Genomic DNA, 25891 nt, shown 5'->3' with positions numbered 1-25891 from the left:
TCCAGGAAGAGGGAGAGGAAATGCATTTAAATGAAACTAAATAAGAATTCAAAGCAGAACTTGTATCAAGAGGTGGCCATTAGACCCAATACGTACAGTTTCTTTCATAAAAGAGGGACGGAGAGCTTAGAGACAGCAACAGGTTTGATTGTACTTTTATAAGGATTAAAGATATTAAACACTTAATTATGATGAAGTTTAAAAGGAATAGTTCCCCCAAAATGAAAATTTGCTAAAAATGTATTCATCCCCCAGATGTAGATGAGTTTGTTACTTCATCAGAACAGATCTGCAGAAATGTAGCATTACATGACTTTCTCACCAGTGGATGCAATGGGTGCCGTCAGATTGAGAGTCACAACAGCTGACAAAAACATCACAGTAATCCACAAGTAATCCACGCCACTCCAGTCCATCAATCAGTGTCTAATCTGGCAGTAGATAACTGATGGTGTAATTATTCAGTCTCCTTTGGCTACTGTTATCTCATTGTTGGACTGTGTTATGGTGCTCCACTCTGCAGATGGCAGCATATGAAGCGCTGTCAGGTCTCGTGCATGTGTTGGTTGGATCTGTGCTGTGCTCAGTCAGTGTAATCTCGTCTCTCCACGGCCGACATGGCGACTGTGAGGACGCTCGTGTGCTCCACGACAGACCGCATCTGAAGCGGCTCCTGAGGACCAGCATCACCGTCGCGCTCCGTGTGTTCCTGGACGAACTCATACTTGCACACAGTGGATTTATAGTCGGGGTAAGCGTATGGATGCATATGTTCATTCACAGTGCTCTGTGCTTGGAAGAGATTAAGGGGTAAATCTAGCCACAGATTGAGCCTGGGGACCGACGTGACACCGCTGAAGGTCCGTCCCGTTATATTTCTATTATGGGTCGACACGCGTTCTGCTATAGGCTGTGTTACAAATCCATTCACTTGATGAACCCCAGAGCAAAAGACATAGGCTACCGAAACAATGTGTTCCTCTAAGGACCTTCACATTAGACTCATGGACCTGTTCTGCGCTTTGTTCAGTTTACATCGCGTCCGACGCGACGCGACCGGCGGTTTTCAATGAAAGCGCGCGACGGACTCTCCATTTCTGTTTTCTATTCCGCCATTCAATATGAAGAAAATTAGCGTATAAATATTATATGTGCATTTAGTGTCATGAACAGCCTAATTTTTTTAATAACGTCTGGTCGTTCAATCAAAGCCAACTCGCCTGGCATATTCAACATTATTTTGTAACATTATTTCGCTGTTTTAATATAGATAATGGAAAGTCAATTTAGAATTTAAATGATTTACATTTATGTTATTGCACCTGGCTGAACGCTGCTAGGTAAGTCAAGTCAATTACAGCTCGACTTGATCTGAGGTGACGTGCCGCCTCGACGCGACGCGACCAGAACGCGCCTGAAAGAATAAAGCGCTTCACGAGCCATTCTGAAACCTTCCACGTGTATATCCTTTTAATGTTGAAAGACCACGAAAAACCAGATTTGAATTATGGAGGTGTTCGAGGTTTTAAAGTGTTAATGATTTCAGGGAATAGGTCCGTTATAAATTCAGTGTAAAAGCCTATAGGATTTAAAACCCAGAGCCGATCACAGCATTGGTTTCACAATAGGATTTTTTTTTTTTTTTTTTTTTTTTTTGGGAAAATCATGATTTTATATATCCTGATGTGTGACGTAGGCCTATATGGCAGCTTCATTCCCCAGCCAAACAAAAGACACCAGTGTCTGAAGATGTGCTCCCATCACCATCAGTGCAGATGATTTTTCCAGGGTTTTTGGGGCATTGACGAATTAATTCAATTGTTTAAACAGTACTGGCAAAGCATTGGCTGTGTTTCGCATGGTGGATATGATTTTTGCTGGCACTGGTCTGATCTTTCACCCTCCCCCTCTGGATAACCTCTGAGAGCAGATCCACGCTTTATTGCTTCTCTCCAAGGTGCTTTTCTGGATAGTAGCTTATAAACTAAACAGCCCAGTTTATATCAGAGGTCTAATTTTACAATGCAGATTGATTTATTTAAATCTATAAACAGCACAGAGATTAATGAAATTGTTTGGGTACATGCAAGCAGTGGTGAAAGTACTAACTTTATTAATTAAGTAAAAATGTATTTATTTATTGTCTATAAATTATTATGACCTCTCTGGACAGTAATTTGGCCTCAGGCACTAATTATTAGATAAATATATAAAGAAAAAATACTGTCATATTACTGTCAGTAATTCCAGTTGTTTATTTATTATACAGGGATATATGAGCACAAACTAGTAAATATTTTGAATATTGACTGTTTGGAAGGTCCTTTTGAAGATCGCTTAGATACATAGCAGTGGAAGTCACATGTGGTCTTCTGATTCACAGAGATCAATGTTTGTTAATATTATCCTGTATATTTTCCTCTGACTGCAATCTATGCCACTCTCTCAGTTGTTCACTTTCTCTCTTCCTGTCTCTTTTCTTCCCCTCTGTTTAATAATGACATCAATGCTCTGGCATGTGAGCTCAAAACCATCAGGCCAAAAAGACCAAAATTGTAACCTTCACATACCTCACATTCCAGGAACCATCAGTGTAAATAGACAACTTCTTTTATTTGCATCAGTGCATCAGTTCATTAAGTAAATATTTAGCTCCTAGAATGCAGACAAAACCTGAATCAGTGTTAGCACGAGTGTGACATTTGTGTGTGTGTGTTGTGTGCAGGCTGAGCGAGGAAGACCATGGTGGAACACAATTTAAAGTCATTGGCGGGACAGAGGTTAGGGGCCCCAGAGACTCTGGGGATCAGCACCCTGGAGCCCGGACACAAACCGCCTGCTATGCCATCTGGATCCTTGGTGTTCATTAGAGTCTTGCTACTGGATGACTCAGAAGAGATATTCGACATATCGGTGAGTGCATATCTAATAAAACTCGGCTGCTGTGTTTTAAAAACCGACTCTTCTTAGTGGACACATAAGTTTCAAGTACAATTTTGTCATGCATTTTTTTCTGATATCCTCCAAAATTCATTTCAAGGAATGTCTGTTCACTCGGTGGCCATACAGTAGTTGCATCGTTTCCGGGCAGCTCATTCAAGACCGAGTCTTATCTAAATGAAATCTCAAAAACTGCTTGCTGAACTCATAAATAAATTATATATTTCAAATCAGCAACAAAACCTGAGATGAACTGCTCCATAAATGTTGTTCCTTATTCTCAAATAGTGTTCAAAAAGCTTATTTTTTTTAGGTTAGACGAGCCAATGCACATGTGCAGTCGAAAGCTCTAACTTCTAATGGCTGTGATGCAATGATTTTACCCATCAGCGATTGGCTCTTTCATTTAGAAGGCGGGGCATAATCCGACATATTTCATGTTGCAGTTTCTCACAAACATAAGTTAAATAAATGAACCATCTTTGTATATCTACAGTCTTTGATATACTCAGAGTGAAGTTCTCTTTCTTTGTTTAGGGGGAAAAATGAAGTTCAGCGGTATACTGTTAGAGAACATCCTAATGCTAGCCACACTGCTGAGAGCAAATGACAGTGGTGAGAAAGCAGCAGTTAAGAAAGCATCTGATCACAGCCTTGCGCCAGCTCTGCAATTTTCATGAAGTCATGATGTCATTTTTATTGATATAGCACATTATAAAATATATTGCTTTGAAGAAAGCTGCTTTACCATCTCAAACATTAATATAATAGTATAAGTGTCACTTTAAATCAAGATTACTATTATTTTCTATTATAAGTAGATTTTAATGTCAAACAATAAACTTGTAAACTTTGTTTTGGATCTTATTTTGGTCAAAATTACATCACATCAGTGCGTTCTTTGATTCGCTTTATGTTTATAATGGACTTAATGTGTAAAATATGGCAGAAAGGCTAAAAAAAAAGAAAAAAAGTGGCACTTACAGAAAAAGCTCTGAACGTGACAAAAATCTGAATTTCATTCTTTGGCCAGCTTCAGTTGTAGTGCAGCCAAGCGGCAACCTTCTGGTCTCTTTTGTGAAACCAACACACAAGTGACCAAAACTGCAATTCATCAACTGGCCGCTAGAGGCTGGCTTTAAACGGGAGTCAGTCCCATATACCCCCCATGTTAAAAGTCCCAACTTATCAGCAGAAAAAAAAATGTGTTTACAGCCTAGTACAAAAAAATTTATTTGATCTAAATAGCTTATTTTGCCCTTCATGACAACTGTGAGGGGGGTGATTTTTATTTATTACTAATCCGTTTAAATAATATTAAGCATAAAATTCTGCATAATTAAGGGCGTGGTATCTTGAGTGACAGGTGGATCACCGCTGTCTCTGCCGTCGAGCTAGGTGGAAGTAGCTTCGGCAACCAGTTCCACCCTCTTTGCCCATTTTCGATTATCTGGGAGTGACATGCGCTGACACACTGCCAAGATGGCAACGGCCCGCTCCGCCCACTTTGAGCTTCAAAAGCGTTCTTCGGAAACCTGCGGAGGGAGCAGTGTTTTGCCCCCCAGGTCGTTCAGTGGTGCAAACAGTCACAGTTTATTCTGTCAAACATGCACAAAATAATAGCTACTACTAAATATTGTAGAAACATAATTTTCTGTAAAGTTGCTTTGTAAAGTTCAAAAGAACAATTTTTTTGTAACAATGCATATTATTTTACTGTCACATTTGTTCAATGTAATGCATCCTTGTTGAATACAAATCTTACTGACTCTTTTGAAACTTTTTAACGGTATGTGATGTGGGTTTTCATGTATCTCGATTTCAAGCATGGTTGTTGGGTGGCTGCTCGCTGCATGGTTGCTTTCTTGTCCAAGTCAGATTTCATGTCAGAATGCAAGTTAAGGGATTGTTTTGGCTGTTTAACAGTAATGACTTCCATATACTGTCTTGTGTGTGTCAAAACAAGTATGTTTTTTGCTCAGTCATTGAGTCAGTGAGAACACAGCATGAAGTAACACGGATGATGTGTGTGCGTGTGTTGATTATTGATCATATGTGCTGTGTTTGCGTTAGAGCTCAAGCTGTCTGTCTGAATAAAGATGATAAAGTCCCTAAAGAGGATGATATTGTTCATTCTTCCTTACTGACTCAATCAGTATGTCAGTGTGACAAGTGGGGCGGGACCGAGAGCCGTGGGAACGGAGCGAGGCCAGTTGAGTGATAGGAAATGAACGACACCTGCGCCACTCACCGGTCTCTCGTCCTTCACTGTCGTCGCTCCTCTTTTGTATCCTTCCAATCTCCTCCGTGGGACGTGAGACCGGTGAGTGGCGCAGGTGTCGCTCATTTCCAATCATTTCACGGGCCTCGCTCTGTTCCCACGGCTCTCGGCCCCGCCCCACTTGTCACATTTAATGTAATGATGAACTGAATAAACGCTGGTCTGAGTGAAAATCACTGCCATGACATCATACCGACTCCATTAGTTTCCCTGTCAGTAGGCCTTTCTGTCTCTCTTTCATCTTGTTGTGTTTTGTACAGAGCTCCACACATTAGGGCTTCATACTACTGGAAAACTGACATTGTGATATTTAGTTTTTCTGCTAAATAAATGTTATTGTATGGTAGTATAATAACTCGCCAGGACAAGCCCCCAGGATGTAGTTGAAGGCAGGAGGTGCCATGGTGGAGACAATAACTTGATGTTAGGCGACACCCTGGGGGCGACCAACGGAGAAGAAGCCACCACTGAAGGGGACCCAGATTGAGCCACGCAATGCAGATGGTACTGGAGACTGAGGTGGAGCAGCCTAGGTGAGCATCTGAGGTGGAGCAGGATGACCAGAGGACAGAGGCTGCAGCCGCTGGGACAAGGGAGCCTGGAGAAGACTAATGGTTGATGGTTTCCAGTGGAGCCGAGGGAGGGAGGAGCCAAGGTGGACTTGAAGTGTCGATAGGTCAAGGTGGAGCGTTGGGCACAGATGCTGGAGGCGGAGAAAGGGGATCCTCTGTGCTGGACGGAGCTGATGGCCTGAAGACACATGGCAGATCCTTACAGCAATTGGGAGATGCAAAGAGGCTGAAGGACAGCAGAGGAACTGGCTGATTGAGGAGGTTGGAGAGGGAGGCTGGGAGGGAACACAGGAGAACAGGAGTTGGGAAGAACCAGCAGGGACATATGAGATTCTGGGCTGGACGAAATCAGCGAGACACAGGAGATTCAGGGGAGCTGGGAAGAACCTCTCTAAAACAGTTTATAAGATCCTCCTAAAAAATGTCCTTAGATGTCATCTAAGCCGTCGATCTCCACTAACACTCTCTCTGTGATCTTTGGGTTTGCCAGCCTGCCCATCAGGTCAGACGCATAATGTGAAAGTGAAGCGGGCCCCTTTGCAATCAAGGTAGTGCGTAATTGTGATGAGTGGGGCGGGGCCGAGAGCAGTGGGAATGGGTCGAGGCCGGTGGATTAATTGGAAATGAGTGACACCTGTGCCACTCACCAGCCTCGAGTCCCATGGAGGAGCTCCGGAAGGATACAAAAGAGGAGCTACGACAGTGAAGGATGAGACAGGACCAGGACTGAGCCTTATTTTGTGTTTGTTTTTTGTTTGTGCGCGGCAGTCATCCGTGAGGGGATGTCGTGCTGTTTTGGGTTAATTTTATTATTAAAGTTTTGATTTAGTCCGCCAGTTCCCGCCTCCTTCTTCCTGTGACTAGGAAGGTTTTTATAGTGTTACAGTAATGAACGCCAGATGGATGATGGTCCCCCTGCCATACCTGTCAAGATTTGGGTACCAAAATAAAGGAGACGGAGTGAGGTGGGGGGTGTTGTTTTGAGATGGGGCAAAAGTATCAATTATTATATTATTATTATATAATTTATTATATTAATGTAAACAGTTATTATCAAACAATTTATACAATTTCATGTATATTAAACTAAGTGTTTTCTGTGTAAAAACAAAAACGTTTTTGGCTTTGGACTAAAACAAAAATCAGAAGGGCTTATTGAAAAAGCTAATTCATTCTCTCTTCATTCTTTCACTTTTCGCCAGGAATATAGCCATTTCCCCAATAACCGCAGGAAACAAAGCAGCACAGCACCTCATTTTGTAACTTGCAGTGCTCATGTTTAATCAGTTAAATCATAGCCTTTTGAAGTGTAAGCTATATCTCTATACATTTGCATGTATATATATATACTTTTTTTTTCACTGGAGCACAACCCGAGTCTTCTCCTCCCGTCCCATTTCTACTAGTGATCCTTTCCTTTTAACAATGTTCATCCCTCCAAAACAGAGAAAAAAATATTTCACAAACTTCTACATGTTTGTCTCCTTTAAAGTGTTTGTGTATATAACGATAATAACTATAACAGTGTCACATGATCCTTCAGAAAACATTTAAAGAAATTAAGAAATATGTTGTGCTGCATAGTATTTTCTTGGAAACCATGATGCATTTATTTTCCGGATCCTTTAATGCCATTTCATAGGCTCTTTCAGCGAAATGAATGTATTTTAAATATATTCCTTTTTTACATTACAAGTAAATGTCCAAAAACATTACATTTAGTTAAAGTATATTATTTCTGTAATAAACACTATTTTTTAAAGTATGTTAAGGTGTACTTCATTTTAAGGGTATGCTTATCCTAAAAGGCACCTGAATGATAAATATTACAGTCAACATGCAATATTTTGTCTTTGGCAGAACCTTAGATTCAGAAGCAAGAAGTCTTTATCATCAAGCCTAATTGGTTCTAACTTGAACATTTATTAAATCATCTGTGTGTTTTGTTGTTAACAGCATCGAGCATCGGGCCGGGATCTGTTCGAGATGGTCTGCCTGCATCTGAACCTTATTGAGGGGGATTACTTTGGCCTGGAGTTCCAGAGCCGTCACAGAAAGATGGTAAGTCAGAGTTTTATCCTTAATATCCTTTTTTTTACAATCATAAATTTTTTTTTATAACCATTTGACAATCAGACCCTTATAATTAAACAGCTGTAGGAGCTCAATAATCTTAACACACACACACACACACACACACACACACACACACGCACACACACACACACACACCTACACACACACACACACACACACACACACACACACACACACACACACACACATATATATATATATATATATATATATATACATATATACATATACATATATATAAGTTTCTGAAAATTTGCAGTATGTTTTTTTTTTATATAAAACAAAATGTACTGTAAGCTGATGGTGTGTTGTTCGAGACTTGTTTAAAGCTCATGTTTCAGTCGTACTCATCTTTGCTGTGTGCTCTATTCCACAGGTTTGGTTGGATTTACTAAAGCCCATTAGAAAGCAGATCACACGTAAGAGGCCTCACTGCTTTGTGTGTGTGTGTGTGTGTGTGTGTGTATGAGAGAGAGAGAGAGAGAGAGAGAGAGAGAGAGCAAGAGAGAGAGTTTATTGTATCTCTGTGATTTCCACGAGACCAACTAGTCTCTATTTTTGAATGTTCTGATTCTAACACATTTGTGCTACACTGTTAGACTTTTCAAGGGTTTTTTACAGTAACTTACTGGCAACACTGTTGCCAGTAAGTTACTGTATTTGAGATTTACAGTACAAGAACCGCATTTTAGTTTTACAGTAACTACATGTTACTGTAATCATGTTTTACAGTAACTACATGTTACTGTAATCATATAATACAGTATTATTACCATTACTGTAAAAACACCTTGGTTAACAGTACATTAATCCTAATCATTAATTCTTACTAAATTAAAATTACACTTTTATAATTTTTATCCTACACAAGTCCTGACATTTAGTCCAAAAAGACACGACACAATTATTATGAAACATTAAATTCTTTATTTAAAGCATTGCAAATACTTAAACATTTCTTATTTTCAAAAAAAAAAAAAAATAGAGCATGAATTTACATGTATAAAAGCAATTAGAGTGCATTCAGTGGCAAAAACACTGCAGAAAATTGTTTTTAAAACATAGTATCTACTATGCATAAAGAACTGTCGTTAAAGATACAATGCTGGGACAGTGCAACATTTTTTTGTCCTTTGTCTGTATACTGGATTTAACATTTACATCCATTAACAAGGAATAAATTAAAGAATTGACAAAATAACATATTATTGAATGTGCATTAAAGTATTAAATTCATAGGAAAATACATGTAAAATACGTCACTTAAAAATACTGTAAATTTGGTTTAAAATACTCATATACATGACTAAAACCTAAATGTCCAAAGCCAATAAATTGTGAAAGTAGATAAGTACTCAAGTTTTTCATCTTCTTTGGAAGTCAATAAACCTGGCACATTTGATGACTTGAAACAACCAGGAATATTCTTCATTATGGCAGAAATCTGTCAGAAGTCCCTCTAGGTAAGAATGACAAAGTTAGTCATAAAATGTGCACATTTACACAGATAGAATGTAAATTTTTAAAAATCCTAAAAATTAATCCTATTACATTTCATCATATGGTTAAACAGTATTTTATACACTTGGTTAACACTTTGAGGTAAACTAACAAAACATATGCTGTTTAATCCAGTCCTGCAATGCCATCATGAAGATTGTTGAAACTATTTTAGGGAGGTGGTGATTCAATGCTATGAATATTTTGAAGAATGTTCTTTGTAGTGATGCTGAACCTGATTCCATATTACAGAGAGGTGTTTCGGTTATTTAGCTTAACAGAATAGATAATTAAATAGAAAACTGTCAGTACATAATAGAAGCAGCACAAACTACATCCTCCAAAATCATCATATTACTGAATCACCTCAATTCAATTTAATCAAAAACAACATTGTAAGCATTATTATAGGATGAATTAAAAGTAAACTGCATTAGTATCCTTAAATTGAAAAGTTTCTGTATACAGTAGATTTCCTGTTAAGAAGCATCTCACCTAGTCCGAGTTTCTCCACTCAAACTCCATTAGGTGGCGAAGAAAGGATGACACGGTTGTTTATTACTGTTGTCTTTCTCTTCACAACTTCCCCTGTCTTCCAACTCACTCCGGTTTTGGCGGTGCATTTTGTTCCCTCCTCTGGGTTTATCCTCAAGAAAAACCTTTAAGTAAGAAACAATGAATGTAAGAAAAAAAAAAAAAAATCAAATTCTTAATATAAATACAATTTAAAGGAAAATTCATTTTACTAAACAATTGAAGTACAAAAGAATCTTAAAAACAGGCTTAAATATTTTTTGAGTCTGTGTGCTGTATTTCTTAAGCCATGAGCAAAAAAAGGCATTTTAGATTTCATATCCCTCAGTGCGTTTGCTTTAAATGTTTTTGGTAACACTTTAGAATAATGGTTCTTCATTAAACAGATAGTTCACCAAAAAAATAAACTCTGTCATCATTTATTTCATTTTGGGGCACCATTTACTTCCATCGTTTTTTCCCTACTATGGAAGTGAATTGTGCCTCAAAAATGTTTGGTAAAAAACATTATTCAAAATATAAAATTTTGCGTTCAGCGGAACAAATACATTTATACAGGTTTAGAACAACTTGAGGGCTACTAAATGATGACTGAATTTTCATTTTTATTGAGTGAACTGCCTTTTCTAGGTAAATGCAGGAAGTAAAGCAGGACAAATGAGTAGTTCTACAGTATCACTACAGCTACTACCAATAACTTACATGGAAAAAAGAATAACTAATCAGTACATAATTTTAAATGTAGGACTGGGATATTTTTATTAGGTAATCAATAATTACTGAATGAGATTGGCCTCATTAAATACTAATAATTATGAAATACCTTTCTACTAAGTTAATTACTAATCACAACATTAACCTTTGTCTGAGACAAAACCACTGGTCCATATTCAGTGTAAAAAAAAAGAAAAGTGATAACGTCTAAGACACAGTAAGGTTGTGATTAGTAATTAACTTAGTAGAAAGGTATTTCATAATTATTAGTATTTAATGAGGCCAATCTCATTCAGTAATTATTGATTACCTAATAAAAAATATCCCAGTCCTACTTTACTATTACTTACTGGTTAGTAAATCTTGTTTCCATATTAGTTATTAATCCTGCAGTTCCATAAAATGACAGGCCATCATTCTAAAGTGTTTTCATAAATTATATTTATCTGCCAAAACAATCCCAAAATGTTGTTTGTCGAGGACTTAAATTCCTCAAGATAATTTTATCTTCTGGAATTTTTTATTTTGTAGTTTATTTTGGCAGATGAAATATAATGGTACCTGGCTAGTTACAGCTACAAGAAAGTAAAAACCTATATAATTTTGTGATTTAGTTAAACAGACAACTAAACATGTTAAACTTTGAATTAACAGAACAAAACAAAGTGTGGAGAAATGAAGAGGTACTTACTGTTTTATGAGTTCCAGTGTTGCACAGGCAGTCTCCTGGTATTTAATGTTGAAAACGTAGAAGATGAAGAATACAGAAAGGCATCTGCACATCCCAAGTGCTCATCCAAAACATAGGCCACCTTTCCCTCAATTCTTACCATCCACTTTGTGGAAGAGAGAAATTGTTCCCTAAAAAAAAAAAAAAAATTACAAATGTTTAAAAGGCAAACACTCATTGAAGTACACTAAAATTGCTCAAAACCTTCTCTTACCAAGCATTAGGAGTCTTGGTGTGGCTGGAAGGCTCATGTCTTTCTTGATGGATGCCTTTGTTGTAGCTGTTTTTAAAACACAAAAAGACCTATTATTACTGCATGTTTAAAATGCAGCTTAAAAATAACATTTCATGTATTTCACAATTAACTTTGAAAGATTAACTTTGCTCGAAAAAAAAAAAAAAAAAATCAGGTTTTTAATCCTAATTCAATACACTCGTCTTTTCTTTTCTTTTTTTAACGTTAACTTTACCTCAGTTTTTAGCCCCAATGCTGAAAAGAAACCGTTAACGGAATCCAGAACCGTGAGCTCTGGCCTCTGCACTGCGCTGCTAGTTCCTAATCAAATTCTTAAAGCACACTGTCGACCCAAATGTATATAAAAATATAAAAACACCGTTTAAATGGAAAAAAAAACGCGATGCTATTACTCAACTAAGTTAGAGGCCAACGTTATTTACTAACTAACTTCGTCTTAATGTAACGTTAAGCTTAACTGTGCTCGATAAAAAAATGCTTTTAATCGGTAATTCAATAAACCCACAAAGTCTTTTTTTAAATAAAACGTTTGGTTTACCTCAGTTTTTAGCCCCAATGCTGACAAGAAACCGTTAAAGTCTCCAGAACCGTGAGCTCTGGCCTCGAGCAAAATTTGCGACTGCACTCACTGCTAGTTCCTAATCTAATTCGTAAATCACCCAGTCGACCCAGATGTCAAAAATGACAAAAAACGACAGTTTAAATAAAATAAAATATATATATAAAAAAAACTATGCTATTTCGCAACTGTGTTAGGCCAACGTCAATTTACTAACTCCGTTTTAATAAGCTGCTATTCTTGATTAAAAAATCGAATGATTTTAATCAACTTCCCTGCTAAAACACGACGTAACTGTTCCGTGTTGTTAGCGGGGTTAATTCAATAAATTCAACTCACAACGTTTTAATATATATAAAACGTTAGGTTTACCTCATTTTTAGTGCCAATGCTGACAAATGTTAACCTATAAAATTGGGGTGCGGACAACCGCGGGCACACGCAGTCACACACATATTTACCTTGCTTGTTTGCTGTTCTTCCTCTTCCTTACTCACGGGGATGAGAAAATCGTTGCAAGGTGTCTGTCCTTGGACGCAGCTCTTATTATGTTCTCCGGCATCGTCAGCTGATCACTCTCCTCGGGCAAAACTTCAACCCTGAACTTGATGGTTCCTAATCTAAATCGTAAAGCAAATCCTGACGATCCAAATAGCGCCAAATAGTCCGTTGTGGTAAATACAGTATTATACTTTATTTTTAAAAAATACAGCAAATCACTGTATTTGGTGTTTAATGCCACAGAAAATTCCCATGATGCAAAGGGAATTACAGTTATGAACTGTAAAGAGAATTTACAGTATTATACTGGTTGATAAATGGTAAATAACTGTAGAAATTACAGAAAAGTCTAACAGTGTAGGTTTATAGAAATGTAACCCCGTGCATGTGTGTGTGTCCAGGGCCCCAGCACACCGTCCTTCGGTTTGTTGTGAAATTCTTCCCACCTGATCATACAGTGCTGTTGGAAGAGCTGACCAGGTGAATCCATCTCTCCATTCGCTCGTACCCTCTGCTCTTCCAGTGAGGCTTTTCATGTGTCTCTCACATGTGCTTGTATCTCTCAGGTACTTGTTTGCGCTGCAGGTAAGGCAGGATCTGGCCAGCAGACGTCTCACCTGTAACGACCCAAGCGCTGCTCTGTTGGTGTCTCATATCATCCAGTGTGAGTTATGCTGACTGCAATAAACCAATAAACTAAAACTGATTGTCAAGACTCTAAAATGTGATTGGATGAGCTGGCCTAAAAAGTATAACATAACTCATATACACACCTATAATTGACCTTTATATTACATTATATTAACCTATAATTACACTACAATTAATTACACTACTATAATTATATTACTGTATGTTTCAAAAGAAACATTTATTTTGAGTGAGTGTGTGTGTGTGTGTGTGTGTGTGTGTGTGTGTGTGTGTGTATATATATATATATATATATATATATATGTAAACATATATTATATACAAACACACACACATAAACATAAAAACAGACAAAAAAAACGTTAAACTATTATAAACTTTTATTTACAGTACCATACATTTAAAGAAATATATTTTTCTATTATTTATTTGATAAATATTCTTACCATAACTTTATTGTTAGATCCAATTCTCACTATTAACTAAATATATAGTTCATTGATGAAACTCTAGATGGCGCAGACAATGGGTTATTAACATAAACAGTGATATTCAGAGAGTTAAAGACTAGGCACAAGTGATTGGTTCATGCTGCATATGCAGCCAATGAGCTTACTGCCTTTCATTTATAGATTCCTGCAGCGCACTTTCAGAGTTTCTCTGAAACCCTCAACCTTCCCCAGCTTCACCCTTGTTTAGATCTACTATGGGTTATTTTATATGCTATTTGTGCAGAAGCAGTATGTCTTAAATGCTCATGGCACTGTATCGCCATTTGCATTGGCAGGAACAAGTCCCTGGACTTTCTTGCAGCAGCAGCAGCAGTAATCTACAACTACATCAATACACTGAAAAAAAGGAAAAGCAGTTTTACTGAATTTACTAAAAGGATACACTTACAATCTACTTAATACATTTATGTTTAAGATGGAAACATAATTGTATTGTTTTAATTCTAAATGAAATTCAACATAATCATCAAAACATGATATAATCACTTTGCAAGAAAATGTTCAAATTGTTTCAGATGTCAAACAAATGGTGTTCATGTAAAATGATTTTTTTCTGCTGTTTGATTTATTTAATTAAAATAGGCCCATGTCACACAATTACTTTGTATTTTCTTCTCAACTTAATTCCATTGTGTAGGCTATAATTAATTTAATTCAGGTTTGTGAAATACGTCGTTTGCGCGGGAGCAACGCGCGCGAGAGCGTCTGCGCATGCGCTTTGAAATCCAGACCACACCAGGACCGTTGGTTTGGAAAGGACACATGAGGGTACTGCCTGTCTTGTTTTCAGAGCTCGTTAAAAGGTAAGAATTTCAGTATCTATCGTATGATATATTATACAAATGCATTCATTGTCAGATTAAATGCAACAATAATGTTTTAAGATAACCCCACACGCTTTTAAATCGATGGTATATTTCTCGAGTGTCGTCGCAGATTTTTTTTTTTTTTTTTGGGTGGGTAACGTTCAGGTTAATAAACCATGAATATTACTGGTAACATTAGTTTATCAAACTTCTACAATCCGATTAAACAATTTACAGATGGAAATCAAGTTCTCATCAGGTGAATAATAATAACATGGACTTTAGGATTTGTGTGGGGGAAAGGTTCGTAGCCGTTGTCATATCACTGCAATGGGCAAAAGCGCTCGCTCGATGCTCTGTCAGTGCATGTCTTTGATTTACCGAAAGTGGTGGACAGTAACGGAGTAGCTTTACATTTACTTAAGTACATTTTTCAAGTATCTGTACTTTACTGGAGTCGTTTTATTTTGAGTAACTTTAAAAATAAACTTTTAAATCGGATCGCGAATCGCACCAAACGATTCGTTTAGGAATTAGAATGATCCGATTGCAGCAGCTGTTCTGGAGTCGACCACTCACTGATTCAAATGAACCGTTTAGTGTGAGTCTACAGAAGAACCGGGAGATCTTGTGAGCGCGCGTGCATCTTGATGTTGCTAAAAGTAAGTTGTTAATGTCGAAATTTAGGATAAATTGTTGTAACTGAAAATCATATTTAGGTCAAAATTGTCAGTTGTTTAGGAACTAAACCCGCTGCAAAGAGTGATCTGTTTAAGCCCACTGAAATGCTCGAGTGCAGACGATGCAGACACATCAATCAGCGTCTCTGTGCTTTAGGTAAAAAAAAAATAATAATAAACATTAACGCAAATTAATAAAATAACTCATTTATTCAAATTCCACGCTGCCGTAATATTAACAGTTTTATTAAAATGCTACCATGTCCTATGTGACGTCTGTTTTTATATTGTTTATCAACAGTAACGTTATATTGTTTGGATTAACTAGACGAGTAGACTGACATGAATGTTTATTCATAACCGTACCGAAAATAAGTAAATATTGTTAGGTGATGCTAACTGTCTAACTAACAAGCTTGCTGGTGCTAACTTGAGGTATTTTTTATAAATAATGTCCAAATATTTTTATTCAACCACATATATATAGATTACATCTGGGGAGAAAAGAAAGGATGTGATGTTCAGAACATGGTAACTAACATTACAGTAATTATCAAAGAGGAAAAGAGAAGCACCCCGTTTGGCCAGGGTTGTTTTTACACCACAGACAAGATTTGAGAAGGAAAAAATAATTATGAAAATATAATTATATTTTCCTTAAAATGTTCTTCCTAACTTCAGGCCTTATTATCATGTCATATATAACTGTGATGTTCTGTAAAACAACAAAAATACTTTGTTCTTACTGGTGAAGATCAGATGGTCATCTCTGTTTTCTCTCAGGTACATCACAGTGTAAGCTTCACAGTTAACATCACTCTCGTCAACGTAGTCCATATGAACAAAAATATATCTTGACTCCATATAGTGGTTATTTTGGAATAAATCTCAGGTATTTTGAGCAGTAGGATTCTAAAAAAAAAAAAAAAATGTTCTAATATAAAATTAAATTAATCTATATATCTTTCTCTATTAATCCATCTATCTTTCAGTACTTTTTTACTTAAATACATAAAAAATTTAGTACTTTTGTACTTTCACTTGAGTAAAATTGAAAAAGGAGTACTTTTACTGGAGTAATATTTTACTATAGGTATCTGTACTTTTACTCAAGTACTTGATTTGTGTACTTCGTCCACCACTGGTTAAACATACAGTATGTTTTTAGTGCAGGGACCTATTTTATCAAGTAAACGAATACTCGATAGCCCGGCCCTCGTCCATAACTCACAAAAATCTCTCAGGCAGGTTTTTAGATTACAATATTAGGATTTCACATCTAAATTAATAACATTTTTGTTGGCTAACTAACATGGTTGACACTTTGAGATGGATATCATAATTAATATAAATGACTGCTGCAATAAAGGTTATTTTATGGTATGCTATAAATTGTTTTTTAAAGTGAATGTTGGTTAATTTTCTAGTATTTACCATACATTTTGGAAAAAATTTAAAAGTCTTTTTTCCAAAAAGGTACATCTTAAAAGGGGGTAATATTATAAATAGCATTGTCTTTAATTTGGAAGCGTACAGTAAACTGTTACTTAAAATCATTAATTGTTGCTGTTATTTATGCCTAATTTCTGCTCGTTCTCTCTTTACAGTGACATTTGCTGTACATTTGGAATTCCAAAGCCTGTTCAGACAAATTACGAGCTAAGTCAGTCCCCAACAAAGGCAGTTAGCCTTGTAGAAGTCGGTGAATTAACTGATGAATACCCCTTGGCTGACTATTTGATTGGACATGTGCAGATGGTAACGTTAAAGAGATTTTTCTGCTGCAAAGGTAAGGAATAAAAAAGTAAAAATAGCAGGTTAGCACACTATAATTTTTTTTGTTTGTTTGCATGTATTCACACTCTATTTTTTGTAATTCATGTTATTAGCATTACATTTCACATAATAAAATCAAGCTATTATCTTTATTATATTTTTCTAGACCACAACATATTTGCCATACACATACATTTTTAGGAACTTTTAGTGAATGAGACCCATTGTGCTCTTTTGTTTAATTGTGATTTGAGTAATGTCTTAAACTAACCTTTCTTTTTCTGCTTTGGCTTATTTTTAAGGATGACATTGATGCAGCTTGTGAACTTGCCATCAGAGGACTGTGTATCTATCTTAATGAGGACTCTAAAGATCTCATTCAGGAGTATGCGGTGAGTAGTTAGAGCTTAACTGATGGAATCTGTACTATGTTCAACAAGCAAAATATTAATACATCTAAAAAACATGGTTTCATCAAATATGCACACTGCAACATAAATGTAAAAAATTATAATTTTATCCACTAGACATGTAGCATTAATTGTAATACATATTCATCTTTTTTTCTGTCTTTAGGACATGGAAGAAGATCTTTTACAGTGTGCGATTGAGAAGACTACCATGGGCATCTTCGTGATAAAGCACACTGCAGACAATGAAGCCCATGATGTAGGCATTGTGCTAGAGGGTGTAGCAGTGCTTCAGGACATCGACAGTGTGGATTTTGCAACTTCAATGTTTTTGGTCTAATTTATGCTCTTAACCTGCAGTACCCCACAAAGTTGCGTTTTACATATGAAATTTAGCAAAAACTCATCATGGACTTGGATGCGGGTGAATTCTCGATCAAGGCCCAAAATTTCAAATCTGAACTCCACCAGTGAGATGGACTGATTTTTGAATGACTACTGAGACTACAAACAATCAACCTCGGAAAATTTCAGCAGCCTTCATGCAAGACCACTGCAGAGGGTAAACCGTGATCTTGTTGTTTAGACTGTTCCCCTTTGCCTGCTCTCGTTTCTTTATCTTTTTTTTTCTGTCTGAATTTGGCCCTTCGTTGGACTGGCTCAGAAGTTGATTGATTAGAGAGCTGAATCTATGAAACATGGTTGAACTAGCATAAATAAGATACTTTGTTTATAGTTTAGGTAAGGGTCAGATACTGTATTTTCACATTGTTTTGTAATGTCTATATATAATTATCTTTGAAACTAAAGCGTTTTTCTTGAAATAACATTTCCAGGTAGGGCTGCACGATATTGGGAAAAAATGACATTGCGATATTTTATTTTTCTGCGATATATATTGCGATATGAAATCTAATCTATTTTTTTCTTACAAACAAAAATTGGGTGAGCACACTTACATTCTCATTTTAAATGATGTAAACATCGACACCATCGTGTCAATTGATTAATATGTGCGAGGGAGAGAGAGCAAGACAGCGCTCGTGTTGTTTGAAGCTGGTGAGCTTGCGGCCGGGGCTCACTCTCTCTCTCCCTCTCTCTTTCTCTCTTGCATGCTCTCACTCGTGCTCTCTCTCTCTCTCTCTCTCTCTCTCTCTCTCTCTCTCTGCCCTGTTAAACTGACAGGACTTAAAAACACATATAAAAGATAAACTTTCACTCTATGATGGTTAAGCTGTACAATTAATCCGCGAATCACATTCGTCAAGAGCTGGAGAGCAGCTGGCCCGTACAGTTAATGAATAACGAATCAACTACGACAGCCTACATCACACATCCTGCGATGTGACTATCGTGCAGCCCTAGTTCCAGGTACTGGTGTTCTTGGGTACAGTTTTAAGGTTTCTGAGAGAAATGAAATAAATTAGTGTTACAATGTTGTATTAGTTTTTAAACGCACAGTTACATGCAGTATAATGTTACTTATGTTTATGATATTGTTTAAAAAAAAAAAGAAATCTTGTAAAACTTATGAAGGTTTAAAAATATTGTTGATCTACATGTTATGCATACAAAATGAACTGTGTTTGTTTTTATACTAGTCTAATTAAAACTGATATGTATTTTTATTAAATTTAATAATCAGAGAAGTTATTTATGCTATGCTTTTGAAAGCACAATGTTATTTAGACATGCCATTTAAATTACACATTGTTCAAATTGTTAAATAAAGGATTTACAAAAGTTTTGTGTTACGTGAAATGAAACATGCGACAACAAACCATTGAAATGTATTAAAATTTAATTTTAGTGAAGTTATTAAAATTATGTTAAGATAACTTGATTTAATTGCACAGAATTAACATGATTGAAGCAGAAATCTGAAATAAAAAAATAATGTTAAACTAGCATAACTGAATCATGTTAGTATAACTTGAAAAGACTATGTACACATTACTTTTTGAAATTGCATAGGATTAACACAACCGTATTATAATGAAACCACATAAATGCATAGGATACTTTGAACTCAAACTGAATGTGTGGAACCAATGTCCATAATTCGATTGAGTAAATCCAACAAATCTTTTTTTTCAGTGTAATCATCAGCAGCAATTCAGCAGCAGTGTAGAAGATCTGTTCCGCAAAGACTGAAAACATTAACACTGTCATATGTTCATGTCTTTGTGACTTTCGGGACCCAGTGAAACACAGGAAAAGAGAAATCCATTTGCAGTATGGTTTATTTAGGGTAATCCAAATTGTAATCCGACAAGCCAGGGTCAAGACCAGAAATCAATCCAAACAAACAAAACAAAAGAGGAACAGGAACTCGGAATACGAGGAACTCGAAAGACCAGAATACTGGGTAACGGAAGGAAACGGAAGGAAAGGAAGGAAAGGACTCCATACAGACAACAGGAAAAGACTGGTTGATATAGGGAGGCTAATTACTAATAAGTGAAGACACCTGGTGCAATTAACAGGAGTACAATTACTGTGATGAAGGGACAAGGCTAGTGGGAATTGTAGTGCCTACGGTGAGGTGCCTAAGGGGAAGTGAGACCACTAGTGGAGACTCAGGGAAACAGAGACCAGCAGCATGACAGTCTTCCAAGAGTTGTCACGATTGAACTATTAACTACAACTTCTGCCTTATCAACAGTTAATAAGCTAGTAGTTAAGTTTAGGTATGGAGAAGGATTAAGAGATCTAAAATAAGGTCATGTAGAATAAGGCATTAATATGTGCTTCATAAGTATTAAGAAACAGCCAATATTATAGTAATATGCATGCTAGTTAATAGTGGGAACTGGTCCTTAAAATCAAATGTTACTGATAAATTTTGCAGCAAGGTTGAATGGTTAAGCTTTACAAATGCAGTCAGTACTACAATTTGTGTAAAACTGAAAAATGGAATGACTATTTTATACATATTAATATTATATTTTCTACAGAGATTTAATGTTAGTTAAAGAGTTTGTTAAAATCATTCTACAACTAGCTATATTACTACAGTATATATATATATATATATATATATATATATATATATATATACCAACACACACACACACACATGCTAATCCAACAGGACAATCATTCAATAATTGTTATATACTTTCTCAGTCTCTCTTTGTCTCAGTCTTTAATCCCTGTCAGTCATTTGTCATTTACTCATAATGAACCTGTGTGTGTGTGTGTGTGTGTGTGTGTGTGTGTGTGTGTGTGTGTGTGTGTGTGTGTGTGTGTGTTTATTTAGCTGAGATTGGTGATTTTGATGAAACTCAGTGTAGACAGCATCTTCTTAACACCAACTACATCCCTGACCAGATGGCCCTGATGGACACAATCATGGAGTTCCACCATAAACACATGTGAGTCTCAAACAAAACACTAATGCTCGCCGATGGCGCACTTTAAATAGATTGCCAACATCCATTTAATCGAATTGTGCTTTTTCATCTGGAAGTCAATTTTAATTATTTGTATACTGTTTTTAAAATTGCAGTGTGACCATTGAGTGTTGGATGTTCAGAGGATGTTGTTGTGACAGTATAAATGATTACAGAATCAGTACAGCATATAGCAAAACACCTGTCAGTGTCATAACTTTGTGTTTGTGTGTGTTTAAGTGGACAGTCTCCCGCAGAGTCAGATTACCGGTTGCTGGAGGCTGCGTGCAGGTTGGAGATGTACGGCATCCGACTCCATCCGGCTAAAGACAGAGAAGGAACCAAACTCAGTCTGGCTGTAGCACACGCCGGCGTCCTTGTGTTTCAGGTGCATGCAATCACACACTCTCTCTCACACACACACACAATCATACATGAACCACAGCATGACACAAGTTGTGTTTTACTCAGGGACCCAACAGGATCAACGACTTCAACTGGTCTAAAATACGCAAGCTGAGTTTCAAGAGAAGGAGGTTCCTGATCAAACTGAGAGCAGACCCTAGCGTGAGTCTCATGCAGTTATGAAATCTGTCATTATATTAAGCTCTTATTTATCATGTCGAATTGTAACATGGTGTCTCTGTCTGTCTCATCCTGTAGCAGAATGTTAATCAAGATACTCTGGAGTTTCTGATGGCGAGTCGGGACTGCTGTAAAATGTTTTGGAAGATCTGTGTGGAGTATCACGCCTTCTTCAGGCTCTTTGAGGAGCCCAAACCCAAACCTAAACCGGTGCTGTTCAGCAGGGGCTCATCCTTCAGGTTCAGGTGCTAAACCTGATTAAGTGCTTTTGGTAACATGTGAATTTGTGAAGTGTGAACCCTTGTGGAAAGTAGTGCACTCAACTGTAATGAATGTGCACTTGTAGTGTACTTGAAATCTTAAAACTGTATTTGCAGATAATGTAATATTGATTAAATAAATGGGCACTTTTATGTTTCAATAGTCTTTTGTCATGCTTTAAAGATTAGAAGTACACTTATTTTGAAGCACATGTAAAGTACTTAATCAATTTAACAATAGTGTATTATTTTGCTCTTGTCAACATGTTGTGTAATTCAGTTACCCCCTCTTCTCTGCAGTGGGCGGACACAGAAGCAGGTGATAGATTATGTGAAGGAAAATGAGTTTAAAAAACTGCCCTTTGACAGGTGAGCCTGATGTGTTATTTTAATGGATGGAAAGTCAAGAGTTAGCCACTGCTATTCACTTAATGTTTCATTAGTAAAAACTTGTAAGGTTGTGGTGTTCATTGTTGTGTGTTTGCCGTTTTCTCTTTTAGGAAACATAGTAGAGTGCAGTATAACAGCAGCCTGTCACCTCTGAGTCACCAAGTGCCAAATCAAGTTAGTGTCCTCACATATGAATGTTTTCAAGCAACTTTTGACCAAGAGGGATGTTAAGATCACTCCAAAGCATTTGTTGCATGATATTATGTTGCACAGAAAATATCGAAATTTTCAACATTTGCGTGGTGTTTTTGTGAAAAGTCTGAATCTGAATGAAGTTTGTACTGTGATAATTTCCTAAGATGTGTCTATAGATGCACTAGTAGGATAGTGTAGTTTGGAAACGTGAAGAGCAAAAGTTAGTCAGAGGAACAGAGATGTTGTTGTAATTTACCAGCAAAGACAACAGGAGAATTACCTGTATGGCTGAAGAAATAAAACAATGTCCGATGCCAGTAGACTGAATGACAAAAACAATCACAAACATCAGCATGGCATAAAAAAGGTGAAAATGTTTGACTGAAAATATCCTGAGTAGTGATGCCAAAGTGCTTCTTTTTGGTTGGACAAGTAAGGGGTTTCTGTGTAATCTGTTCTCTAAAGGCGCTTTTCCACTGCGTGGTACGACTTGGCTCGGTACAGTTCAGTACGGTACGGCACGGCTCGACTCAGCACAGTTTGCATTTCTTCTGCAGTTTAGTACCGCTGTAGAGTTGGTGGGATTATTAAACAGCCATTTTTGTGATGTTAAAAAAGGAGGGTTGTGTTTGATCCTTTACTGGCTGTGCTGATTTAAATCTAGCTGTTCTGTTGTGTTTGTGTCACAAGTTCAGTGATGCAAGTAGTGAAGATTCTCGCCAGCCAATCAGTGATCAGTAGAGTTTACACATCATTACATGTTTGAACCTCAACCGAGTATTAGGTACCAGGTACTATACCCTTATGGACACTCCCCCAAAAGTGAACTGTACCAAACCGTACTGTGCCGTACCATGCAGTGGAAAAGTGCCATAAAACTCACTAGTAAAAGGTGTAATTTACATAAAACTCATGCGGATCCATGCAATAGATGGCAGTGAAGCATCTTCCACCATTTAGGTATTAGCACTTATACACAAGGAACAGCTACACTAATGCTAGCTAATCAACTACTGAATAGACTTTTAAATTAGTATAATTGGTCTTAAATAATAAAAATAACAAAATAGAATAAAATGAATGACTGAACCAATGGATTGGGCCCTAGAGGAGCCTAGTGTTCAGCCCTCTTTGGCTGAATGGCTTGGCAACCTGAAGCTTTGGATGCTGTGGGGCAATGATCCAACTGGTCCAGTTTATAATCTAAGTCTGGCAACAATAGCGGAAAATGACATGATGTAACAATCTGCAAACTATTAGTCGCATAGAGCAAATTCCACCCTTAGCTAAGTGCTGTCATAACCAGAGGTTCATCCATGTAGCCAATTAGTTCCACCCTAAAAAAGGAAAATGTAAAAAAATGTATAGATCCAAAAATAAATGTCATTCAGGAACAAGCTTCACATCTCTGGGATGCTGGCCCCTAGTCTTCCATTGTAATTGCACTGCTGTAAACGACGATTACTTTCAGTGATTGGTAGCCCATTATTCATGTAGAACCCAGAATACTCTGGTACGTGTAGGTAATGATGAAGGACTTCTCTCTTCCTCTCTCAGGCTTTCAAGCAGAGCTGGGAGGGCTCATTTTAGTAAGCTCGGAAGATTCTGCGGTAGTAAGACCAGGCGGAAACTCATCCCCTTCAACTCAGCGCAACGGATGTAGTGACCAAACGTATACCATTCAGGAGCACAGCAGAAGCCCGGCATCCAAGCAGTCCACCCATCGATCGAGCAGGTCTGGCGTCCCTTGCAACTAAAGGCAGCAGCTCATCCATCCCATATATTGACTGCAGTGATGCAGAGTTTAGTGAACAGGAAGTCAGAGGTCGGGTCAGCAGGTCACACTCACACACACGCGATGGCAACAGTGACAGCGCTTATGGCACAGGGTTTGGTTCGCCCCGGCCACCTCAACAGGGCAGATACATGGGCAAGTTGAGGCAGAAAGAGTCTCCACCTCTTTCCCCTGTAAACCAAGCCGAGAGCCCCGCCCACAGCTATCCCAGCCCCTCCTCTCCAAATCAAAGTGCTAACATTTTTGAGTCATCATATTTTGGAGGCAGGGTACGTGGGCGGCTTCATAGCACACTATTGGAAGAGTTGGCCGCAAAATGCTCCTTAAACCAACACACAGGCACCAGGAGCCTGACCTCTAGCCCCGCCCCCTCCTCAATTCACAGGACCAGCTCATTAAGTTACACCCAGTATAATGGACACACCAGGCAGAGCTTTAGTTCAAAAGCAGGACGGGAGGAAAGGGGAGGACTATTTAGTAGCTGCTCCCCAATTATGAATCGTTCAGCAAACAAGTCCCAGAACACCATTAGCCAGTTGGAAAGAATCTCAAATCAGCCACAAACTCCCGTTCTCTCCATGCCGAGAGAATGGCCATGTTGGAGCGCCGAATGCTGGCCAACGGGCTCACGCCTCCAGGCAAGGCCAATCTCAAGCTAAGCTCCCCGCACCGGCGCTTCGGGGCTGTGCAGATGATTGACGGCTCCACCAGTAGTGGAACAGACACTAGCGACTCTGAAGAGGCGGAGTCTACTGGCTCCTGCAGCCATTCGCTAGGGTTTGAAAACCAAGCCACTCGTAGTCCATCCCACCTCCCAAGAAACAAGTACACGTTCGAAAGCTTGCAGTTAGATGAGCTTGACAATGAAGGAGGGTGTGTGAACCTCAGTGATGAGGAAGGGATGCAAATGTTTAACTGCTAGCACGCTAGTGTGAAAAGGTCATTAGAATGTGTTTCTCGGCAATGTCACACTGAGTGTTTTTTTTCCTATAATCTGATATGGCTTTAGCTGTATGACAAGGTGGATAATTTTCCCTTTCTTGAGGCAAAATTCTGTATAGTTTTGCCAGAAGGGATTTTACCCATCCTCTGTATTTGAAACAAGATGGGGCTTTTGTGGTGCCAAATTCTGCATAGAATGTTAATTACTGACAGTTCTGATGCTGCAATAATCTGGAATAATTCAGAGTGATGTTGTCATTCCCTGGAGTCAAGATCTCTGCGTTTGGAAAAATGCGAGGAGCCATAACAGATGTGAACGTGATTTTGCCAAGTAAGACTTGTTCCTGGTGTTGATCCTGGAGCGGACTTTCCTTTGACCAATCAGATGTTTGGGTTAGGGTTAGGTTTATTCCTAGAGTGAGGGACTGGGGTTCCACTGTGAACTCATCTTTTCGCTCTAGTTTTTAAGGGTGAGGCTGTAATATGAATGAATCTGAGGTAGAACACTTTTTGGGGCCTTCATGCCTCTCCTTTATGAGGAACACTCTGCATCAACCATTACTTTTTAATAACTGTAGGAACTAGAACTTGAATCCAACTGTACAGATGAAATGATTGTGGTACTTCTAGAAGGCTGGGCAGCTCTGGCCCTCAAGGTCCACTGTCCTGCAGAGTCTTGCTCTAACCTTACCTGTAGCTGTCTAGTAATCTTGAAGACCTTGATCACCTTATTCAGGTATGTTTGATTAGGGTTGGATCCAAACTCTGTAGGTAAGTGGAACTCAGGGGCTAAGAGTTGTAAGCTTGTGT

General features: G+C 37.8%; 1 protein-coding gene and 1 long non-coding RNA gene across 4 annotated transcripts; both read left to right on the top strand.

Annotated features, from left to right (window-relative positions):
• The first annotated feature begins 409 nt into the window (after positions 1-409).
• On the top strand, positions 410-23934 carry LOC113053827 (FERM, ARHGEF and pleckstrin domain-containing protein 1-like). The gene is made up of 13 exons (XM_026219063.1): positions 410-751; positions 2726-2913; positions 7750-7854; positions 8267-8309; positions 13086-13164; positions 13251-13348; positions 20782-20896; positions 21155-21302; positions 21386-21481; positions 21578-21744; positions 22060-22128; positions 22260-22323; positions 23902-23934. The coding sequence occupies exons 2-13, from the start codon at positions 2743-2745 to the stop codon at positions 23932-23934; spliced, it is 1188 nt and encodes a 395-aa protein (XP_026074848.1). The 5' UTR covers positions 410-751; positions 2726-2742.
• LOC113053444 (uncharacterized) lies at positions 13759-18402 on the top strand. Of its 3 annotated transcripts, none has more exons than XR_003277223.1 (4): positions 13759-14650; positions 16941-17122; positions 17412-17501; positions 17686-18402. It is a non-coding gene; the product is annotated as an uncharacterized LOC113053444 (long non-coding RNA). The 3 variants fall into 3 exon arrangements; XR_003277224.1 differs by lacking the exon at positions 13759-14650 and adding an exon at positions 15257-15315; XR_003277222.1 differs by lacking the exon at positions 13759-14650 and having other exon boundaries at positions 16403-17122.
• Positions 23935-25891: the final 1957 nt, after the last annotated feature.

Source organism: Carassius auratus, chromosome 34, assembly GCF_003368295.1.
Source record: "Carassius auratus strain Wakin chromosome 34, ASM336829v1, whole genome shotgun sequence".
Classification (NCBI taxonomy): Eukaryota; Metazoa; Chordata; class Actinopteri; order Cypriniformes; family Cyprinidae; genus Carassius; species Carassius auratus.
The sequence above is the reverse complement of the archived record's forward strand: the minus strand, read 5'-3'. Positions and strand labels throughout refer to the sequence as shown.

Bases quoted from the DNA above. Each gene is read 5' to 3' on its own strand.
- LOC113053827 (XM_026219063.1), top strand. From the start codon at position 2,743: ATGGTGGAACACAATTTAAAGTCATTGGCGGGACAGAGGTTAGGGGCC. The intron at 13,349-20,781 runs GTGAGTTATGCT...GTGTTTATTTAG, and splicing joins GGTGTCTCATATCATCCAGT to CTGAGATTGGTGATTTTGAT. The intron at 21,303-21,385 runs GTGCATGCAATC...TGTTTTACTCAG, and splicing joins CCGGCGTCCTTGTGTTTCAG to GGACCCAACAGGATCAACGA.